This window comes from Macaca fascicularis, chromosome 7 (assembly GCF_037993035.2).
Source record: "Macaca fascicularis isolate 582-1 chromosome 7, T2T-MFA8v1.1".
Classification (NCBI taxonomy): domain Eukaryota; kingdom Metazoa; phylum Chordata; class Mammalia; order Primates; family Cercopithecidae; genus Macaca; species Macaca fascicularis.
In genome coordinates, this window is record NC_088381.1 from 10,919,986 (window position 1) to 10,941,990 (window position 22,005).

Genomic DNA, 22,005 nt, shown 5'->3' on the forward strand with positions numbered 1-22,005 from the left:
CAAGCCAAGGTGGGAGGATTACTGAAGGTCAAGAGTTCAAGACAAGCCTGGGAAGCATAGGGAATTCTCATCTCTACAAAAAAAAAAAAGTTTAAAAAGAGCTGGGCGTTGTGGCACAGACCTGTCATGCTAGCTACTTGGCAGGCTGAGGTGGGAAAATTGCTTCTTCCCGGGAGTTCGAGGCTGCAGTAGCTATGATTATGGCACTGCACTCCAGCCTGGGTGACAGAGTGAGACCTAGATAATTACATTCTCTCCTGCTCCTGTTTACACCAAAATCACGAAGTTAAAACGCTTTCAATTTGGCAGGATAAAAATTAAATGAAATGTGACTTTGGAGTCTGGAGGAAGTAAGAAGGAAGGAAGGGAGGAAGGGAGGGAGGGAAGGAAGGGAAGGAGGGAGGGTTAGAGCAAGGGAGGAAGAAAGGGGAAACAGAAAAGGTAAAGAAAGGAAAGGAAAGGAAGAAGGAAGGAATGAATTAAAAGGAAAGAAAGGAAGAAAACAAAAAAAGGAAGGAAAGAAGGAAACGAAAGATAAAAGAAAAGAAGAAAAGGAAAAGAAAGGAAAGGAAAAAAGGAAAGGGAAGGTAATGAAGAAAGAAAAGAAAAATAGAAATAAATAACAAATTACTTACTAGGAGAAAGTTTTAGCAACCTCAATGACAAATAAAAGGATTGTATCCTTAGCCTGTAAAGAAATCTTTAAAATTACTCAGAAAAAAAAAAAAAACATTTTCAACAGAAAATGGGCAATGGAGAAACAGTCACTTCTCACAAAAATAAAAATGGCCAATAGATATATAACAAAGATTCAAAAGTATTAGAAATCAAGGAAATGCCATGAAAACAATGACATTTTCTGTATAAAGGCGCAAAGATGACAAATGGAATGGGGAACCTGGAGCTCTGTTCCTGTTGGTGGGAGTATAAACTGAGACATTTTCCTGGAGAATAATTTGAAAATTTCTATTAAAGACCCTCAAAATTATTACCCTCCAGAAATTCTGCTTCTATGAATTCAGTCCAAAAATGCTTGCTCGACTCCACTAAAATGTATATATAAGAAAATGCACCTCTGTGGCGGCAATGATAAACTTAATATACATCCGGCTATTAAAAATGATGATGCTAGGATATATTTCCTGTCACAGAAGTATGCCCAAAATATAGTAAGTGGCAAAACACTATCTAATATGATTCTACTTTTGAAAATATTTACATGTATAAAAAATATAAAAAACAACACACCAGAATGTTTTGAGTGGCAAATTAAAGATTTTTCTTAATATTTGTCATCCAAATTCTGACAAAAATATGTGATTTCCTTTATAATCAGGGAGAAGTGTTATTTTCATTTATTTATCTTTAAATCTCTTTTCTTTTTCTTATTTTTCCTCCTGTATGTATGTATCCCAAGTAGGCTAGATCTCCTGCCTCTTGAGGGAATCCAGCCCATTTCTGGGAAGTGCACTACATACAGCTGCTCATCTTCCTTTTATTTTAAGAGATCTGGAGACGTTTTTATTTCAAACTGTTTTATTGTTCTCAGAATATATGTTAATATATGAAATTGAGGAAAAGACAAAGGAAAGGCTGACTCCCTACCCTGCTGGGGCTACTCTTCCAATTTTTGCTGCTATTGTTACATATTAGCATTCACTGGGTACTAAAAAGATGGGCAGCCCCTTAGATCATTTTTCCTTATCTCTTTCTCATAATCCTACTTCATTCCTTCATTCACTTATTTTTAAAAGGGTCATGTGTACAAATATATAGTTCAGAAAATTTCTAAATGTAACTATCTATGAAAGTATGCGGCAAAATCCCATTCACAGTCCTAGTCTCCTTCCACAGCCAAACACTTTTAATTGGTTTCTTATATATCATTTCAGAATTTATCTTTGAAAATACACATGTATATTTTTATTCTACTCTTCTCGCTCAACACAAAAAGTAGCATACCACACCTACGATACCACTCCTTCTTCCTTTTAAAACACACACACCATCGATCCGAGTTCTTCTACGTGAGTGCAGAGTCTTTCTCATTCTTCTTTTCAGCTGCACAGTGTGCATCATTTGGATGCACCACAGTTTACTTAACCAGTTCCTGTTGGTGGACACTGAAATCATCCCTATCATACTATTGCAAACAACAGTGTCAAGCACAACCACCTGCACACACCAAGTTCATTTCTGAATCTGCCTTTGATGAAGCCTCTGCTTGAATCACCACAAGGTCACAAGGCTGAAAACTTAGCCCCTTTTTTAGTTTTCATTACGTACGGCAGTATGTAGCAAAAGACTCTCTCGGGCAAAGCAAACGTACTCTTTGGGGACGTACTTCATAATGATAAATGGATAAACCGAACACCAAGGAGAACCCATTCTATTTAACCATGCACATGTATGCATACAATATATGATATGCACAGAAAGTTTAAATAAATCCATCAAAGCATTAGGCACTGTCTCAGTATGGTGGATCTATGGAGTGCTTTGTAGACTGCCCTCCTTGTCTATCAATTCTTTCTAATTCCACAACAGTAAATATGTATATTTCTACAATATAAAATTTCAAAAAATGCGAACTCATATTAAGCTGCATATTCCTTCAGTCTCTCCCACATTTGTATGGTGTTCCAGAGTGCTCAAACATCACTTCGTTAAAAACATTTAATTATTTTTCAATATAGAGTTGGCAGGGTCTTGCTCTGTTGACCAAGCTGGTCTTGAACTCCTAGATCCTCCTGGATCCCCTCACTTCCACCTCCCAAAGTGCCAGTATCACAAGGGTGAGCCATCAGGCCCGGCCAGCTTCATTTCAGAAATCTTTCCCCAGCACTCCATATATTACGAGTAATGCCTTACTTCTTCTTTAGATAGCACTTTAGTCATATCTCTATTACCTCACTTGTCACATGATAATCAGTTGCTCACCCATCCATCTCCCTTCATTGCTCATGAGCTCCTTGAGAAGAGTCTGATTTTCAGCACCTTGAACAGAGTGCAACACACACATGCTTCATACACAGAGAGGAAATGATTTCACTAGAGTGTAATTACTCCCAGAATTCAATACCTGTATTTCTAAATTGTTCTAGATACTCTGCCAACAACCTGAGAATGTTATGTTTTTTCCCTAAAACTTATATGCATTACTGAGTGTCTACAGTCATAGCTAACTCAATGGTGATGTGACGTCTCGCCAAGCCCATTGATAGTTTTTTTTTGGTGACTTTTAATTGTAAGTTTTGATTTTGATTGTTTCCTTTTTGTTTTCTTAATCTAGCAGTGTTTGGTAAACTTCAACATCTCTATATCCCTGTGTCTTTGCACCTGCTGGTCTCTGCTTGGAATAATGTCTCAAGCTTTTAGTCACCTGGAAAAAATTTCTACTCACCCTTAGAATCAGCTTAAATAGGCTGGGCACGGTGGCTCATGCCTGTAATCCCAGCACTTTGGGAGGCCAAGGCAGGCAGATCCCCTGAAGTCAGTAGTTCAACACCAGCCTGCAATCTTGAACTACTTCAACATGGTGGAACCCCGTCTCTACTACAAATACAAAAAATAGCTTGGCGTAATTGTGGAGGCCAATAATCTCAGCTACTCGGGAGGCTGAGGCAGGATAATTGCTTGAACCTGGGAGGTGGAGGTTGCAGTGAGATGAGATTATGCAATTGCACTCCATCTTTTTTTTTTTTTTTTTGAGAGGGAGTCTTGCTCTGTCGCCCGGGCTGGAGTGCAGTGGCCGAATCTCAGCTCCCTGCAAGCTCCGCCTCCCAGGTTTACGCCATTCTCCTGCCTCAGCCTCCCAAGTAGCTGGGACTACAGGCGCCCGCCACCTCGCCCGGCTAGTTTTTTGTATTGTATTTTTTAGTAGAGACGGGGTTTCACTGTGTTAGCCAGGATGGTCTCGATCTCCTGACCTCGTGATCCGCCCATCTTGGCCTCCCAAAGTGCTGGGATTACAGGCTTGAGCGACCGCGCCCGGCCGCACTCCATCTTGTGTGACAGAGTGACACTTCATTTCACACACACACAAAAAAGAAAGAAAGAAAGAAAGAAAGAAAGAAAGAAAGAAAGAAAGAAAGAAAGAAAGAGAGAAAGAAAGAAAGAAAAAAGCTTAAATAATACCTTCCCTGAGGAGCTTTTATGTCTTCCTATTCTTTCAGGAAGAGTTGAAAATTCCTCAACTTTTGAAACATTTGTGCCTCTTTAGTATGTATCAGGCACTGAATGAGTGCCTAGGATACAAAGATGAAACTGTAGACCCTGCCCTCATGGAGCTCATGGTCTAGTATGGAAAATAGCCATATGAACAAATAATCACACTATAGTTCTTCAGAGCTCAAATCTTATCCCAAATACTGCTAAATTAATGTTCTCTGAGGGTTTGAAAGTACGAGGACCAGCGACAATATGGCTGCTTGGATGGTGTTCCATCCAAGTTAACATTCGGCCCTCATCACCAAAGGTCATACGTGTGTGTCTCTTCCTTGCAACCCACCAGGGCCTAACACATCATATCACCACCTTTGAAATTAGGAAACAGGCTCAGAAGTCCAAGAGCTTGACCAAAGTAACTCAGCTGGTAGGTAGCAGAACCAGGTCTGTATGATTCTTCTTCAATGTCCTGCCAGTTACATGGGCAAGTGGCCTCAAAATCAACAAAAGACAAGTAGAGGTTGACATGTGTCAACGAACAGAGGCTCAAAAGGAAGAGTTTATACACAAGAATAGAGCAGAAATCTTCCAGAAGTATGTCCGGGGATGTGAAGTAGGAGGGCACACGCCAGGTTTCACCGTGGTCAAGGGAATCTATAATTCCAACCTGGGCCTCACCCGCTGAGCTCCAGACTTAGCTATCTGTCTTTCTTACTCTTACATAAATTCCACAGGGCAGGACCTTAATCTCTAGCTTGTTCATTACAGATTAAAGCAGAGCCTGGCTTATAGTAAGTACATAATAAATACATGAATGAATAAATAAACTATCAAAGAAGCTAAAGAAACATTGCACACTACTGGGGGAATGGATTACCATGAAAACAGACCCTAGCAGTCACTCACAAATATAGTTGACCCTCATTATTTGTAAATCCCGTATTTGCAAATTTATGTACTTGTTAAAATGTCTTTGTAATCCCCAAATTAAAACTTGTGGAGCTTTCAAGGTGACTCCTGGATAGACACACAGTAATGAAAACTCTGTCACTCCTTGCACACGTCCCCAACTAAGGTCAAATAATGTGACCCTCTGTCTTCCTGTTTCAACTCTCCTACAAAGATGACCTGAGGACTGAGACAGTAGAGGACAGTGCAGGGTAGTGTAAGATGCTGTGGCTCTGGGGCCAATTGGACGGGGTCTGAATCATAACTCTGGCACCTGTTAGCGGAATGGCTTCAGGTAAGTCACTTAACACTTCTGTACTTCCTTTATTCTTCAATGATCAGGAGCAACGTACTCAAAGCCCAGTTTAAAGAAATGTTTCAGCAGAGGATTTACTGCACTGGGGATTTAGCCCCTTCTATTCTTCTAATCTCACTGATTTCTGCTTGTATATCTTTAATCATTTCCCCATTCTGCTTTCCTTCAGGGTTTTTGATTGTCCTTTCTAAGAAGGAGTTAGAGGCTTAATTCATTTTCATTCTTAATGACATAAGGATTTTAAGGCAATGAACATTCCTCTGAGCTCTCCTCTAGCTGCTAATACGTAACGATTGCATTATTACTATTCTCTAGATATTCTGCAGTTTTAATTTCAAATCCCTGTTTGACCTAAGGGTTGTTTGCATGAATTGTAAAATTCCACCAATCTACATTTGTTTTCTGGTTTTGTTAGTAACTTATAGATTTAACTAAGATCAGAGAATGACATCTGTCCTTTTTCTACTTTTTAGTATTTGAGGTGTTCTTCACTGAAAAAGATTAGCCTCCTGAATGTTCCAGACAGGAAGAAGGAGGTAGCAGATGAGAGAGCAGAGTAGATAGAAGTTTCATATTTTAATTATGGTTTAATTCTAAGCATTCTAAAATTTCATTGGATATTTTTTAAGATTTTTTAAAGTAGGAATTACAAGGGTGTTTAATTTCCAAATTCATGTAGCTTTTGGTTAATCTCTTCATTATTGACTTCTAACCTTAACTGCTTCATATTTAAATTATAAATTATATGGTGTGGATGGTACCAAATGTTTTTAAATCCTGTGAGTTGCTTTACAGATTAGCATATAATAAAGGTTTCTCCCATGGTCCACAGATGCTCGAGAAGAATATAGAATATCTAACTATTGGGTACAGAGGTCTGTATTTGTCCATTATACCATGTCCGTTCACAGGGTATTCAAATCTATATATGGGCATTGTGTGTAAATTATTTATGGTAATCAGGGTATGTTGAAATCTCCAAATACCATGGCAGACTTGTCAATTTCTCTCTGTGGTTCTATCAGTTCTTCCTCTGTATTTTGAGGCTATTTTTGATAGGTACATAAACTCTGAAAATTTCTACATCTTCCTAATTAACAGTTGTTTAGCATCAAGTTGTTACTAATGGTTTCTGTTTCAAAATCCTATTTTGTTTGAAACTGAAGCTCCTTCTCTTGTTTTGGTTAATGTGTACTGGCATATCTTTATCACTCTCTCTCCTTTATAAAAACTTTCAATCTTTTCACATCCTCATATTTTAAATATGATAGATTAAAACAACTGGATATTGTTTTATTACTTCCATCTGTCTAACTGGTAACTTTAGTCCATTTACATTCGTTGTGACTGATTTATTTGGACTTCCTTCTGTCACCTTTAGAATTTCTATTTCTCTCACTTTCCAATGTAGTTTTAATATTTCATCCTGGGATTCCATTAAGACATATTTCAGACCTCATTCTGATCTCCCTCTCCCCACCAACCCCACCAACTTCTGTCCTATCATTTGTCCTCGTGTCTCTCTGTGTAACATACAGACTTAATTTTGGAGATTTCACTTTTGGAGATAATCGTCTAACCAATTAATCCTTTCTTCTGGTGTCTAATCCATCCACTGAGTTTCTGATTTCAACAATTATATTGTGTATTTCTTTATTTCATTTTCTTCTGAGACAGAGTCACACTCTGTCACCCAGGCTGGACTGCAGTGGCACGAACCTGCAGCCTCGGCCTCTGGGCTCAAGTGATCCTCCCACCTCAGCCTCTTGATTAGCTGGGACTATAGGCAGGTACCACATACCCAGCTATTTTTTTTTTTTTTTTCGGTGGTGGTGTCAGGTATTGTTTGTAGAAATGAGTTGTCACCGTGTTGTCCAGGCTCATCTCCAACTCCCGGGCTCATGTCACCCTCCTTCCTCAGCCTCTCAAAAAGTGCTTGGATAAGTTCTATTTCATCCATTTTCCTTTCAGGTGTTCCTCATCACGCCTGGTGGTCTCACTGCTCACTCAGTTTTATGAGTCCATGTTTTTTATATATATTAATGTATTTCACATGTAACTATTTTCTCACAATTCTAATATTTGAAGTCTGTGTTCTGCATCTGATAATTCCAAAACCTGCAGTCTTTGGGAAACATATTAGTCATTGTTTCTGACAATTCTGAAATATGTTGGGTTGACTACTTGAATGCTATGATTTGACTGAATTAGTAGTTGCCTGCTTTTAAGCTTTGGGAAGTTAGAGGTGCTTCCCTACAAATGTATCTGTGTCTGCTTCTGATGAGAGCTGTGGACACAACTAACATGAGACCACTTTACCACCATGCCTAATCCTGACATCCTGTTGGATTCTCTTGGAGAATGTCAGGATTACACAAGGTTCTCAAATTTGGCTGCCCAACCTTGCTCATTTATACACAGAAGACTAGACTGCTTAGTATAGGTGGTGACTCCCTTCCTCCTACCCTGGAAAAAACAAAACAGATCTCTCATCTGAATGTGATCACAGAAGAGGAAACTCTGAAGATGAATAACTGGAGGCTGTGGGCAGCAGGGAAAGACTGGTGTCTTTCCAGACCACAAAAATAGGTCAGAAGCTCCTCTAAAGGCTGTGTGCTCCAGGATTTCACTATTTAGCTCAACTACCAGTCCCTCTGTAAGAGTGAACGGAAGCTTCTCAGGGCACCATGTTGCCTTTAAACCACAAATTCTTGCTAAAAGTCATGGTCATGGTAAAAAAGCTATGGCTTTGGAAGGCTTTCTTGGTAATGTCCTAGAATTATGGTTACAGCCTGCGTTTCATGTTAACTAAACAGGAAATCAGCCTCACCAGTATCCTCCTGTCCTGTGCAGGCTCTCAGCTCCTCTTGGTTGGGCCTTGGGCTGCCAGACTGTCTGGTTTTAATCCTTGCTCTGCCACCTGTGACCCTGGACAAGTTATCTACCTTTAGTTACCTCATCTACAAGATGCAGATATTAGTAATACCCTCTTTTTAACTTATTAAGAGGATCAAAAGAGTTAATAAAAAATAACAAATAAAAAGAATTGGTAAGTATAGGCGCAGAGGGGAAAAAAAGGAAAAATAAATCAATAAATGAATAAAGAAATAAAGAAATAATTAAAAAGACTAGTGCCTAGCACAGAAAAGTTCATCGGGAATTAATTCTATAACATGAACTCAATTTTGCAAAATTTCAGAGTACATATAACTTTTAACTTATTAGGGTATACATAGCGATAATAAGTTTACAAGTGTAGCCATGTTTGCCTACAGTAAAGATAACAAAGACTAAACAAGCAGGTACTAAATCATTAAGTGATTATCAGTTAGTATCTTTAGTTTTCTTATACTTCTATATTTTCTATAGATCATCTTTATAACAAGAAGAAAACAAACCAAATGAAAATGAAATGACTTCTCTCAAAAAGAATTAAGTCAGAAAGAAAGAAGGCTCACAAATATAAAATATCTCTTACGGGTTATGTAAAATTGTTAATAAAAGTACCTTCTTTGTGCCAAGCTGCACTCTGGCTTTGCCTTTGAGTCAGGTGGCATTTCTTTGCACGATGACCGGTTCTATTGAGTAGGCACTGCTTCAGCCCTACAGGAAGAACAAAACATCTCTAGAACACAGCAGCATTCCTGATTCCCACTTGAGAAGGCCTAACAAAATGGCATGTACCTCAACAGCAGCAGATCAGTGTTAAAAAGCCTGGAGACAAGGGGAAAAAGTAAAATTGGACCATTTCCAGAATCTCACAAAAAACAACAAACTGACGTTCTAAGTGCCCAACGTGAGCAAATTAGAACTTTAAATAAAGGTCACTCTCAATGCCGATCCTAGCATAGATTCAGCACCAAGTATAATCTGATTTTACTGGTTTACCTTTTTCATTCTTGAAAGTAGGAGCTATGAAAAAAACCCCAAAAAACAAAAAAACACCAAAACTTCTTTAAGAGAACCTTCTACTTACAACCTAACTTCCCGTAATCGAAACACTCTATTGTGGGTGAAAATTCAATATTATAAGAAAATAATCACCTGTTTTGTGAGAAGTTCTATACATAATGCTCCTCCACCCAATACATACCTTGAAAGGAAAAAAGGAAACAGAAAAAATCATCATAAGAATTATTCCTGCTTAAACAGTTTCTACGTGCCATTACTAAGAAAGTATGCACACAGTAAAGATGAGAAGAGAACATGCAAGCATGAACATACTTGTTACAGATATAGGGCTATGGGCAATTTAAAAATTCTAACGTTTCAACTGTCATGTAATTGCTCTGAAATTCTAGTCAATTGTTTGAAATGGCTCTTAGAACAGAATACTTTGAAATATTTATGAAGTCAAAAACAAAGAACTTAGCCGTAAATATTCCAAAGCATCGGGGCAGAAGAACCCATTTCCTTAAATGGCATTTGAGTATTCTTTACAACTGCAACTTTCTCTCCCATCCTGTGATGGCCAAGAGTTTTTCCTCTGACAATGGCACTGACCTTACCCTATTCAATATATGAACATCCGCATTGCTTCATGGTTGGAATTGTTTTTCTCCATTCTGTTGTGAGAATCAAATGGTTCAGACCATGTAGCTCCTCTCTGGGACTCCTCAAGTCCTTTCTAGGTCTGAAGACTATTCTCTGAACCAAACACAACTTCTGGGGATGTACCAGATCTCCCAGTAGAAAATTATTTAGATAAAGATGTTTTAACCTTTTAACTCTTTCTCAAACAAAATAATTTCATTTCTCCTTTAATGTTATTTTATATTTCAAAATACACAGATAGCATGCCTAAAATAAAATCAAGGCAATGACAGGTTTAGAACACAAACTGTGGTGATTTTGAAAACACAAAAGCTAAGACCACTGATTAGGTCTATGTGGACACCAAGTCCACCACAACCTGTTCTGTCCTCTGGGGCTCTGCACACACATTTCCCTTGCCTGACATTCCTTCTGCTTCCCACCCTTCCAAATGCTGTATTTCCCTCCAGAAAACCTGCCAAGAGCACTCCAGCCTGCACATCTTCCATTCCAGCTAACCAAAGGCATCCTTGTGTTGACTAAACCAAATTATTTTGCAGAGAGCCATCTAAAAATTTCTACTGTAGACCATTCACCTTCATAATTGTTATGATGACATTATTCAATAATAAAATGAGGGAAAGAAGTCCTCTTCACTCCCTTATCCTGGAGAATCCAAGCCAGTGTCTTTCCCACTTGCTTTCCCAAAACACTGGGATCTTTCAAAGTAACAGTTCAATGGAGGGAAAAGAAAATCTACAAGATAAACTCTCCAAAACATTAAACTCAGGTAAAGAATCATGGGATTAAAAATGTTTATTCTTTGTGTATTTCATTTCTGAAACAGAAATCTATCTCCCACTCCTTAAATCTGCCTCTGGACTAAGAGAGTATTGTATAGAATGTGCACTCACTGACTTAACAGAATTAGAACATCCAGGCACACACTGAGATTTTGCTTCCACAATCACTCAAAGTCTAGTTATTAGCTAATAAGTTAACACCACACTCGATCTTTAATGAGTTAACACCACACTTGATCTTCACATTTTGGAAATTCTGATGGTAGACAGGGACTTGTTTTGGGAAAGGAAGTATACAGTAGACATTGTTACCCACTACCCAGCCACCATCACCTTTCCTTTAAAGTACCCCACTCTTCCTTTAAGGTTACAGAGTCTCAGAAAGTGGGAAGAAAGGAAGTTTTTGCATTCAGGTCAAAAGAAAGTACATTTGTGCAACCACATATAACCTATGCAAAGGTTTGTTGAAATCTAAACACAAGACAGAAGTAGTTCTAGCACCTCCCCCAAAAGTAAGGTCAGTAAACTTTTCTTAACACACAGTGTCAGCAGCAGCGACACTGGAAAGTGGTCGACTCTACTACTGTATTAAATTACCTTCATTTTGTCAATATGTGTCCCACATTCTTACTGCTCTTTGTCTCCAAAGGGTTCCTGCTGAATATTGAGACAGTTCAAGAACACTAGGAGAAAAAATTCTTAATAATCCAAGTAAGGGTCACCTAAGATAATATGCCATATATATAGACACAGTCATATTTTCAACTTTAAAAAAGTTCAGTTGTCAAAGTTGTACAGCAAACCCTATCCTAAGCTTAGCCTCTTCAGGCATTTGATTTATAATCACTGTAAAGAAAAGCCAGTCACAAAATGCCACGTTTTGTATGATTCTATTTATATGAAATGTCCAGGACAGGCAAATCTACGGAGATAGAAATTAGATCAGAGGTTGCCAGGATCAAGGGTGGGGGAGACAGGTACGTGACTGCTGATGGGTATGGGATTTCTTTTTAGGGAGATGAAAATGTTCTGAAAATTGGCAGTGGTAATGGTTGCAGAACTCTGAATATACTAAAAACCACTGAACTGCACACTTGAAGAGTGAAGCTTATCACATGAAAACTGTGTCACAATAAAGCTGTCAGTTTGAAAAACGTTTGGCTATGTCAAGAAATAAAGAAATAGGGTCATAGCTAGAAGATATGGGATATAAAATACATGGAACAAAACTGCTCAATAATCTATCTAGAATCACACAATGCTTAAGCTTTCTCCTGACTAAAATCACAAGCTTTGTGTTTTATTGGTATTTCACATTTTTTACTTCTTCCTAAGTCAGCCAATAATTCCTCCTCCTCACTTAATAGTGGACTACAAAGACCAAGCCATTTTGATTCTGCTGCCAATGGGCTTTCACATTTCATTCCTCCTTCCACCTCCATGACTACCAAACCAACGTAGGTTCTCCTCCCTTCACTCTAAGACAACAGCGTGGCCCTCAACTACTGTCACACTCTTCAAGCTCTGTGAGGGCAATGTGTCTCATATTCTCTTCTGCTGCCACCAGATTTATTCTAAGATGGTTTCCTTACTGTTACTCCCCTGTTTCTCAATCAGTTACATAGATAGATGAATATCCAGGCATCATAGTTGACTTACCCCAAAAAAGAAAAACAAAAGATCTGTCACCAATCCACGGAACTGTTTGAGTACAAGATATTACGCCAGCACTATTTCCTACAAACTTTTGACATGAACCCTATCATCCTTGTGTTATAGCTCCAACTGGTCTCCTACACTCTGAATCCCTCATTCTCTTTCCTAGATACCTGATTGTGTTTACCTGTCACCTACATAAATAATTTTCCTTCAACTTCCACCAGCTGACCAAACCCCACTCACATTTCACTGCCTGGCTGGGATCCCACCTACTTCATGAATAGTAACTCTTTGCAGCTTTAAACCTCAGAGAAATTAAGCCCATGCTTAGCTTTTCTTTTTCTTTCTTTTTAGATAGAGTTTACCTTTGTCACCCAGGCTGGAGGGCAGTGGTGCAATCTCGACTCACTGCAGCCTCTGCCTCCCGAGTTCAAGCGATTCTCCTGCCCCAGCCTCCCAAGTAGCTGAGATTACAGTTATGTGCCACCACATCTGGCTAATTTTTTGTATTTTTGATGGAGATGGGGTTTTGCATCTTGGCCAGGCTGGTCTCGAACTCCTGAACTCAAGTGATCCACCCACCTTGGCCTCCCAAAGTGCTAGGATTACAGGCGTGAGCCACCACGCACAGCCAAAGGTTCTATTTCTTAAGTTTGGTGTTGGGCATGTGGACATATGATTTAATGTTTTAAAAAAGAAAGATACGTTCCTGGTGTTTTTGTGTTTTGTTTTTTGTTTTAGGCCTGTGTGCTTCATTCACTCCCCCATATGAATCCGTAAAGAAGTAGTCATTAGCAACTTCAGTCAATATATACCGGATTCATACTTTAGGAAGACAACCCAGTTGACAGCCACAACAGTTGCTATGATAACAGTAGTGAGAGAAAATACTGACATTAGGGTCTTTTCAAGAAAGTTCAATCATAAGATATATCCCCAAGAAAAATATACACAAAAAGCTAAGTTGGAAGCTTTTGGAAAACAACTACCATCCTTAGAGTAAGTACAACAAAGTATGGTTTTATGTCTGTTTTTTTCATCAAAATACCTCATATAGCCATAGATTTTAAACCATTATATCCTCTCTAGATTCCATATTAGATCATTAACATTTCTTCTAGATTCCACTATTATTTCTTTGCATCATTTATTTTTAGTATCTTAAAAATACTTTATTTAATGTAACACATACATTCAGAAAAGTACATGAAATATAACTTAAGGTATACCTTAACATATTATCGTAAATTATTTGCCCATGTAACCACCAACCTGGTCCAGAAACATATTCCAACCAGTATCCAAGAAGCCCACAGATGTCCTTTTCAGTTCACACCTCCTTACCTCTCGCCTGGATGGACTCCTTACCCCAACCTCTATGGAATCACTTCTTTGTTCTTGATAGTTTTACTGCCCAAGTATGAATCCAGAAATAAGTGTTTCTCAGTTTTCTTTTCATTTTAGTCCCCCTAAGAAGCCTTTTTAGAACTTTTCTTCCTAATTCTACCCCCATGCCCGTGTGGTGGAATTTCAAAACCACAGACATATTGTATGTTGGTTTATGTTATATGATCCTTTGGAGGGCAGCAGACCATTATAATAGGTAACGTTTTCTTTTACTCTAAGGAGCAATTTTCACTCCACTGTAGGTGGCACTGCCTCCACTAAGAATGAAAATCCTAACCAACATTAGTTTTGCTATTTTGAGCTCTATATAGAGGAAATTATACAAAATAGGTTTTTGGGGTCTGGTCTCTTTTGCTTAACATAGTGTTCAGGATTCCCTCAGCTGGTCCCACTCAGCTGTAAGCCATTTTATGAACACCACAGTTCTTCATTTTCTTGGAACAAACACTTGGGTTATTTTCTGTTTGGGGCTATTATAAACGATGCTGCTCTGAATATTCCCGTCTCCGGGTGCCTACGTACTCCTTTCTTGTGGAGTGTATATCCACACGATTCCTGAACCATAGTGTATGAGTATCTTCCACTTTACCAAATTGTTTTCCAAAACACTTGTACAAATATACACCCCCATTCGAAAAATAGAGAGTCCCGTAACAATTTACTTACGTTAAAAGGTAAGTTCAGCAAAATATCTCCTATGCCTTCTTTTTCTTTTAAGATCTGAAAATCACTGTGCAAAGGACTATCAGGGTCAATCCTAAGAATCCCAAAACAAAAAACAGTTCAAACAAAAAGATATTTTTTATTTTCATCTAACTCAAAAACGAACGAATATGAAAGCTAAAATAGAGCACCTAGGGTAAGTTCCAGAAAGAGAAGATCTTAAGCTGCTCTAATTTCCCAGGAAAAATAGAGGCCACTATAGCTTCCAGTTCCTTTACAATAAATGTCCAAAAGAGATGATAATAGCCTAAATCTGATCTAATAAGGGGGTTCAGAGTTTGCAGTCATTCTAAAGGAAAACAGTCACGTGTATATAATTTTCTCAAGAATTCAAAAGACGTTTAATATGCTTTCCTAAACTTGTATTATCAGTCAAGGGCTCAAAGAGTACAATCTGCCATGGACAGAACTATGGAAATTTAAATCGCTAAAAAATCGGTATTATTCCACAACTATCCTATATAGACATGTCCAATATGACTTCCACCCCTCACTCTACCCCCACTTTTTGTTTTGTTTTGTTTTAAGGGACAGAGTGTCTCACTCTGTCACCCAGGCTGGATAACATAATGGTGCAATCACAGCTCATTGCAGCCTTGACCTCTACAAGCTCAAACGATCTTCCTGCCTCAGCCTCCCAGCACCCCTAGGAGATGGGACTACAGGTGTACTCCACCTATATATTTTAAAAGCAATAACATAACCTTCTCTACAATAAGAGTTAATTGTGATGCTTTCAAAACTGGAGGAAAAGTCATAAAAATCAACTTGGCCATCATTCTCTGTATAATGAAATGCATTGTTCTTATTTACTTTCCAAGCAATATTGCTCAAGCTTGAGCTTTTTGCTAGAAGATAAAAAACATGTAAGAGTTCACTATCAGGAAAATGACAAAAACAATTCTGATGGAGCTATAAAAACATTTCTTTAAATCCAAAAAACAGGTAAACTCATCCTATCTTACCCCCTACATCTTTTGGAACTTGATTGTCTTTGAATTACACAAAATAAAGCTAGTAAACATTTCCATTTTGGTCCACTTTTAAGAAAGGACATTTATAATCTGACAACAGAAAAGAGCAAAAGAACAAGAAGAAGAGCAGGGATTTAGAGATCCTTCCCTGTCGTGTAACTCTGTGATCTGTATATGTCCCTGAGCTCTTTCATAAGTCTATCTGAAGCTTGCACTGACCCAGACACTGCAGCCTGAAACACAAAAGCTGCTTTTTACCAGGGTCTACTGAGCCAACTAATTTTAAGATTTAAGGTATTTCAACCTGATCTAAAAGATTACAGTAGCCAGGCTTGGTGGCTCACACCAGTAATCCCAGCACTTTGGGAGGCCGAGGAGGGTGGATCACTTGAAGTCAGGAGTTTGAAATCGGTCTGGCTGACAAGATGAAACCCCATCTCTACCAAAATAATACAAAGGTTAGCTGGGCGTGGTTGCACGTGCCTGTAGTCCCAGCTACTCTGGAGGCTGACGCAGGAGAATCTCTTGAAACTGGGAGGTAGAGGCAGAAATGAGCTGAGATGGCACCTCTGCACTCTGGCCTGGGCCACAGAGCAAGACTCCATCTCAAAAGAAAAAAAAGAAAAAGATTGCAATAAACATGGATCATCACTCAACAGTTTAAGAAGTAAAAAAAAAACAGTCCAAATAAATGAAGCATTATGAAGTTTCAAAGGAATATAAAGCTAGACACGAGTCTGTTCATTTTCTATTTCTTATCATCTGAAAAACTCTAGCCAACATGTTCTGACCACCAGGGAATCCACGATAGCAGAGAATTCAGTATGAGTCTATTCCAAATCCCAGCAATTTCTGAAAATACTTGAAGATACTCAATGTGACACATTACTAACTAAAAAAGACTTGCATCCATAAGAGTACAAGCAAGAATATTACACAGACGGTCTAGTTCACACATGGAGACTCTGAGAACCATGTGTGCCTACATGCAACTGGTCTCAGTTTTTCAGTGCGGGGACTTCTCTAAAGAGGAAAACATATTAATATCTTATCCTAAGACTGAATAGAAATGGAACTACTTTTAGGTCATGTGAAACTGAAGGTTTTAAAGACTGCACTATACTCTGAAAAAGAAAAAAAATCAAGTTTACAAAGGTATTACCTCCTAGCTATGTAACCATGAGCTCATTTCCTATCTATAAAATATGAGAAGTTTCTCCTCTCTAAAATATGAAGAGCACCTATTTCACACTGCGGCTATGAAGACTAAATCAGAAGATATATAAAGTACTTAGCATAGTATCGGTCATGCAAAAGTGTTCAATAATTTATACTTGTTTTGAAGATAATTCAAACTAGAATCAATTACAAGACACAGAAAGTACAGTAACATTAATTCAAATGCTACAAAGTTAGTTTTTTAAATAATCAAGATATGAGAAATTGTCTAAATATCTTTCCTCTATGAACAATTACTAATTTAATTAATATATAACTAAGACTGAAGGAAGGAGAGTAATTTTTCTGCTTTCAACACTTGGCATCTACTGGCCTACCAATTCATTCCATGTTTTGGAGAATCTGTGCCCAAGACAAAGTAACTGGTTCTCAGCTTTCGTGGAGTTGGTAAATAGCTCTAATAGAAGACAGGAAGTAGTAAGTGTTCAGATAATCATCTGAGGTTTCCCTACTGTGTTGAGCGCTTCATGTATATACACACATCATTCTCATCTATTTTTCATAGCAGTCATCCAAAAGGTATGTACTGTCTATCCATATTTCACAGTTGAGCAAAATGAAACCAAAAAAGGTGTGTTTGTCACCAAACTCAAGGTTCCTTTCATATCCTGCCGCTTCACATAAAAGAGATGTTAAGTGAAAAGAGAAGAATAACTTTTGGTTTGGTCAGAGCAGGACGGACCAAAGTCAGTTACATGAAGGAGAAATAATTTGAGTTGTTTTGTAGGAGAGAATGAATGTGAGTATACAGATGCCACAGAAGGAAGGTAAGCAGAGAAAACAGCATAAACAGGCCGGAAAGGGGCATACACAGGGATCAGCAGGTGGTTCCAGGATGTGAAGAGCAGATGAACAGGGTAAAAAGTGGCTATTCTTAGATGAGAAAGATAACCTTGGGCAAGAAAACATATGACCGTGGCTAGGCACGGTGGCTCATGCCTGTAATCTCGGCACTTTGGCAGGCCAAGGTAGGAGGATCGCTTGAACTCAGGTGTTCCAGAGCAGCATGGTCAACACAGTGAGACCTCATCTTCACTAAAAATAAAAAAAAAAATAGCCTGGTGTGGGGGCACAGGCGTATAGTCCAAGACACTTGGGAGGCTGAGGCAGGAGGATTGCTGGAGCCTGAGACATCAAGGCTACAGTGAACTACGATTGTGCCACTGCACTCTAGCCCAGGTGACAGAGCAAGACCCTGTCTCCAAACCAATAAACAGATGACTGAATCTACCACTAAGGCAGGAATGGAGGAGGAGAGCAGCTGAATTTGGGAGGTTCACGAATTGCCAGGTATTAACTATAATTACTTAACCAAAAAGTCCAGGCTCTAGCTATTTATACACACTTACACATTTAAATGGTCTTGCCTTTCAGTCTTCCTAATTTTCTCTAATATTGCCAAATTTTCTTTTTCAATTCCTTCATCCTCCAACTTTTTCCCACTAATAGGCTCTTCTTTCATCTCACAGTGATCTCAGTCTTCTATATCCTGCAAAAAGAAGAAAAATGTTAGCTTTTTCAACCTATTTTTCTTCAGCAGTTTCTTATGCCAAAAGTTAAATTATTCTTGATTCAATGGGGGATAAGAAACAGAATATATCTACCCTATGGGGAGAGAGAAAAAGCCCACACATTCCATTCAAGAGGCTCCCACCTTTCATACACTATATGTTATTTAAAAGCTAGACTCTGTGTAAAGCAGATTTAAAAGCTTTACAAAGTCATAACCATTACTAAACAAGCCATCATTTCTTTATTTACTTCTTTATTATTACTTTTTTTAAAATAGAGTCTCACTCTGTCACCGAGGCGGGAGTATCGTGGGACGATCTCTGCTCACTGCAAACTCTGCCTCCCAGGTTCAAGTGATTCTCATGTCTCAGTCTCCCGAGCAGCTGAGATTTCAGACCTATACCACCACACTCAGCTAATTTGTTTATCTTTTTAGTAGAGACAGGGTTTCACCATGTTGGCCAGGCTGGTCTCAAAGTTCTGATCTCAAGTGATCCGCCTACCTTGTTCTCCCAAAGTGCTGGCATTACTGGCATGAGCCACCATGCCCAGCCAAGGCATCTTTTAAATCTCCTCTTAAGAGGAACCTTTGAGACAGTTTAGCAACAGGTGTCAAGAACCTTAACTGTCCATAGTTTGTACCAGAAACTAGACTTCTAGAATTGTATTCCATGAAACTAGTCTAAGATGTAAACACAAATTTAGGCATAAGGATACCTATTGCAACCTTGCAACCACAAAAACACACACAAAATCTGCATGTGCAAAAACAACAAAACAGTTAACTCAATTCCATGAACTATTAAGAGGCCACTGAAATACCAACACAGCATCATTTCTCCTGTATCAAAAAACTTTGAAATGAAAAATGGAATACACAAAGGAATAGAAAGAATTTCAATTATGCTGAAATATGCACAGAACAAGACCAGAAGAACTTATATTGAAATGTTCGTTTCAATTAATTTTAGTTGTTATCTCTGGAGACTTTTGGTGCTTTCTCTAATTTCAGTTTATGGTTTTATATAGTAAGCATCTATTGACGTTAATAACCAAAAAATGAGTCAGAAAAAGAATTTGATTTCAGGTGCTCAGGAGGTTGAAATAGAGGGCTCGTTTAGGCCCAGGTGTTTGAGGCTGTAGCAACCTACGATCATGCCACTGCACTCCAGCATGGGTAACAGACACCCTATCTCAAAAAATAATAATAATTTTAAAGGAATTTTAACAATACCCCCCAGAACAACATCTTTATTCACATCATTCTGCTCCCTCCCTTCCCATACTATCTGTTCTTACACATATACAAATATATGCAGATTTTTAAAAATCCTTTTTTCAATTAAATTATTTTTCCACTTCAAATGCCAAATACTCTAAAGAAGTAGTTTATACTCATTTCGATTCTTTTTTTTCCAAGTCGGCTAATTCACTGATTTCTAGAGCAGGTTACTGACTACCTCCACTCAAACTCTGCCCATGACTCCATATGTCATGAAGCTCCATTCTCCCTGTGTGCACCTTTCAGCCCTGACCTTCTATCCTATGCTTGTTTTCCTCCCAAAGCTCATAAATGCCTTTGGTCTGTATTTCCTCCTATACCTTCAACCTCAGTCATGTTCCCATCCACACAAAACTTCTCCACCTAAGTATTAATCAGCACATCGCAAACAGAATTCAGCATATCTTTCTAAAGCAATATCCTCAGCACACTATTCCCTGCTCAAAGTCTTCTTATCAATAATCACACCAAATAGAAACACACGCCTGTCTCGAATTCAAGACTTTTAACCATCTGCCTTTTCTGGCCAATCTTGCTTTCCATGACTTCAACACATCAACTTTCCTTCTCAAAAGAAAAGCATCCAATGCACCCAAACACACCATGTCCAAGGTTGTTCTGGGCCTGTTCCCATGTTCTTTTAGAAGCTTAGAATATCTGTTTTTCACCTGTCCTCATCTGACATCTCCAACGTCCAGTCTCTTACCTTTCTAGATTTCCCTCAAAGTTGCGGTCCCTTGTTCATTATCTTGCGAGGGGAAAATGAAAGTGTTCTTCATCTTTAGTACAATGGCCGCCTGACCCACGGAAAAGGTTTAATGTTTTCATGCAGTTTATTCCACCTCAGCTAAACTGCATAAAAACATTGAAACAAACTCTGATTCTAATTGGACAATTCTAAGAAGTATTTTCCTCCCAGACTCATAAAACAAGCCTACAGCCAGGCACAGTGATTCACGCCTGTAATCCCACACTTTGGGAGGCCGAGGTGCTGGATCACTTGAGGCCAGGAGTTCAAGACCAGCCTGGGCAACAGAACAAGACTCAGACTCCACACACACAAACACACACACACACACACAAAATTAGCTGGACGTGGGGCACCTGCCGTTAGTCCCAGTTACTCAGGAGGATTGCTTGAACCTGGGAGTTCAAGGTTGCAGTGAGCCGTGACCACGCTACTGCACTCCAGGCTGGGTGACAGCGAGACCCTGTCTCAAACAAACAAACAACAATAAGTCTACGACACTACTTCTTCAGTTCGGAAGCACTCTAAAAGTATATTTTAGATTAATAATTTCCAAACCAAGAAAATGAAAGTCTGAATTAATTGTAAGACCCCAAACAGAAAATAAATTTTAAAACAATCAAGACCATAAAATTCACATGCCTTCTATTTGGTCAATGCAGAGACAAAGATCTTTGTTCCAAACTTTTAATGTAAATGCAAAGCTTCAGAGCCTGAAAACATCTAAAATTATACCCAGAATTGACAACTGGCCTAGGCTCAATGTCATTGGAATTTGCTCTACTAAATTTTCTACCATTTGTATGTGTTCCTCCAAAATTCAGGTGTTTCTAATGTGATGATATTGAGAGGCAGGACCATTAAGAGGAGATCAGGCCAAGAGGGCTCCTTCCTCCTTAATGGGATTAAGGCCCTGATGAATGAGGCTTCACACATGGGACTAGCTTGCTCTCCTGCCCTTCTGCCTTCTACCATGGGAGGATGCCACAAGAAGGCCCTCAGACATTAAATGTTGGTATTTTCATCTTGGACTTCCCAGTCTCCAGAACTGTTAGAATATAAATGTCTGTTCTGTATAAATCACCCATTCTTTGGTATTCTGTTATAGCAGCATAAAACAGACTGAGAGAAAATTCCTTGATGATTTTTCAACAAGAGATAGTTTCACTACTTCTGGTGAATAGTCCCTAACATGTTCTCAAATTCTCCTTTTATGCAAACATAACATTTTTTAAACGTAGTAGTTCCTCTTCCTAAAAATAACCGAATGCATGTTAAGGACTGATTACTATTAAATATAAATACAACTTTGGTGGTAAAAGTTAAGGACTTTTGTTTTCCATGAAATCGAAATCCAAAGAATTCATATAAAGCATTTGCTCAAAGGCGTATCATCAGTTAGAGGTAAAGTCAAGAGTTCAGAAATTATATTCCATTCCAAATACAATGTGCTTTCAATTATTGCACATTAATAGTAGTTTACAAAGGAGATTCATGGAATTACTCAAATCAAAAATGACGACATTTATGAAATGTCATTATTATCCTACTTCAGCCATCTCTTCTTCCTCTTCCTCTGAAGTCACTTCCTCTGTTGTCCCATTCTGAAACAGAGAAAGAATCTGCCAGGGTTACACAGGCTGAATACAGGCTAAGTCCATTAGAAGACTGGTGCCATAGCTTTAGGGACAAAC

General features: G+C 38.6%; 1 protein-coding gene and 1 long non-coding RNA gene across 6 annotated transcripts in view; both read right to left on the reverse strand.

Moving 5' to 3' along the window:
- The window catches only part of LOC141407169 (ubiquitin-conjugating enzyme E2 Q2-like), a 37,496-nt gene that overhangs the window by 12,125 nt on the left and 3,366 nt on the right, over positions 1-22,005 (reverse strand). For 2 of the 5 annotated variants that reach the window (XM_073995450.1, XM_073995453.1), the window contains exons 2-6: positions 21,862-21,915; positions 18,119-18,258; positions 14,500-14,590; positions 9,476-9,524; positions 8,939-9,034 (exon numbers count right to left, since the gene is read on the reverse strand). In XM_073995450.1, coding sequence (XP_073851551.1) covers positions 8,939-9,034; positions 9,476-9,524; positions 14,500-14,590; positions 18,119-18,231 — 349 coding nt within the window. In that variant the 5' untranslated portion in view covers positions 18,232-18,258; positions 21,862-21,915. Of the gene's footprint in view, positions 1-7,239; positions 8,360-8,935; positions 9,035-9,115; positions 9,146-9,475; positions 9,525-14,499; positions 14,591-18,118; positions 18,259-21,861; positions 21,916-22,005 lie in introns of those variants that run through there. The other 3 variants (XM_073995452.1, XM_073995454.1, XM_073995451.1) reach the window with 3 other exon arrangements.
- Positions 10,153-10,689, reverse strand: LOC141407172 (uncharacterized). Its single transcript, XR_012414737.1, has 2 exons — positions 10,561-10,689; positions 10,153-10,231 (listed from the first exon to the last, which is right to left on the reverse strand). It is a non-coding gene; the product is annotated as an uncharacterized lncRNA (long non-coding RNA).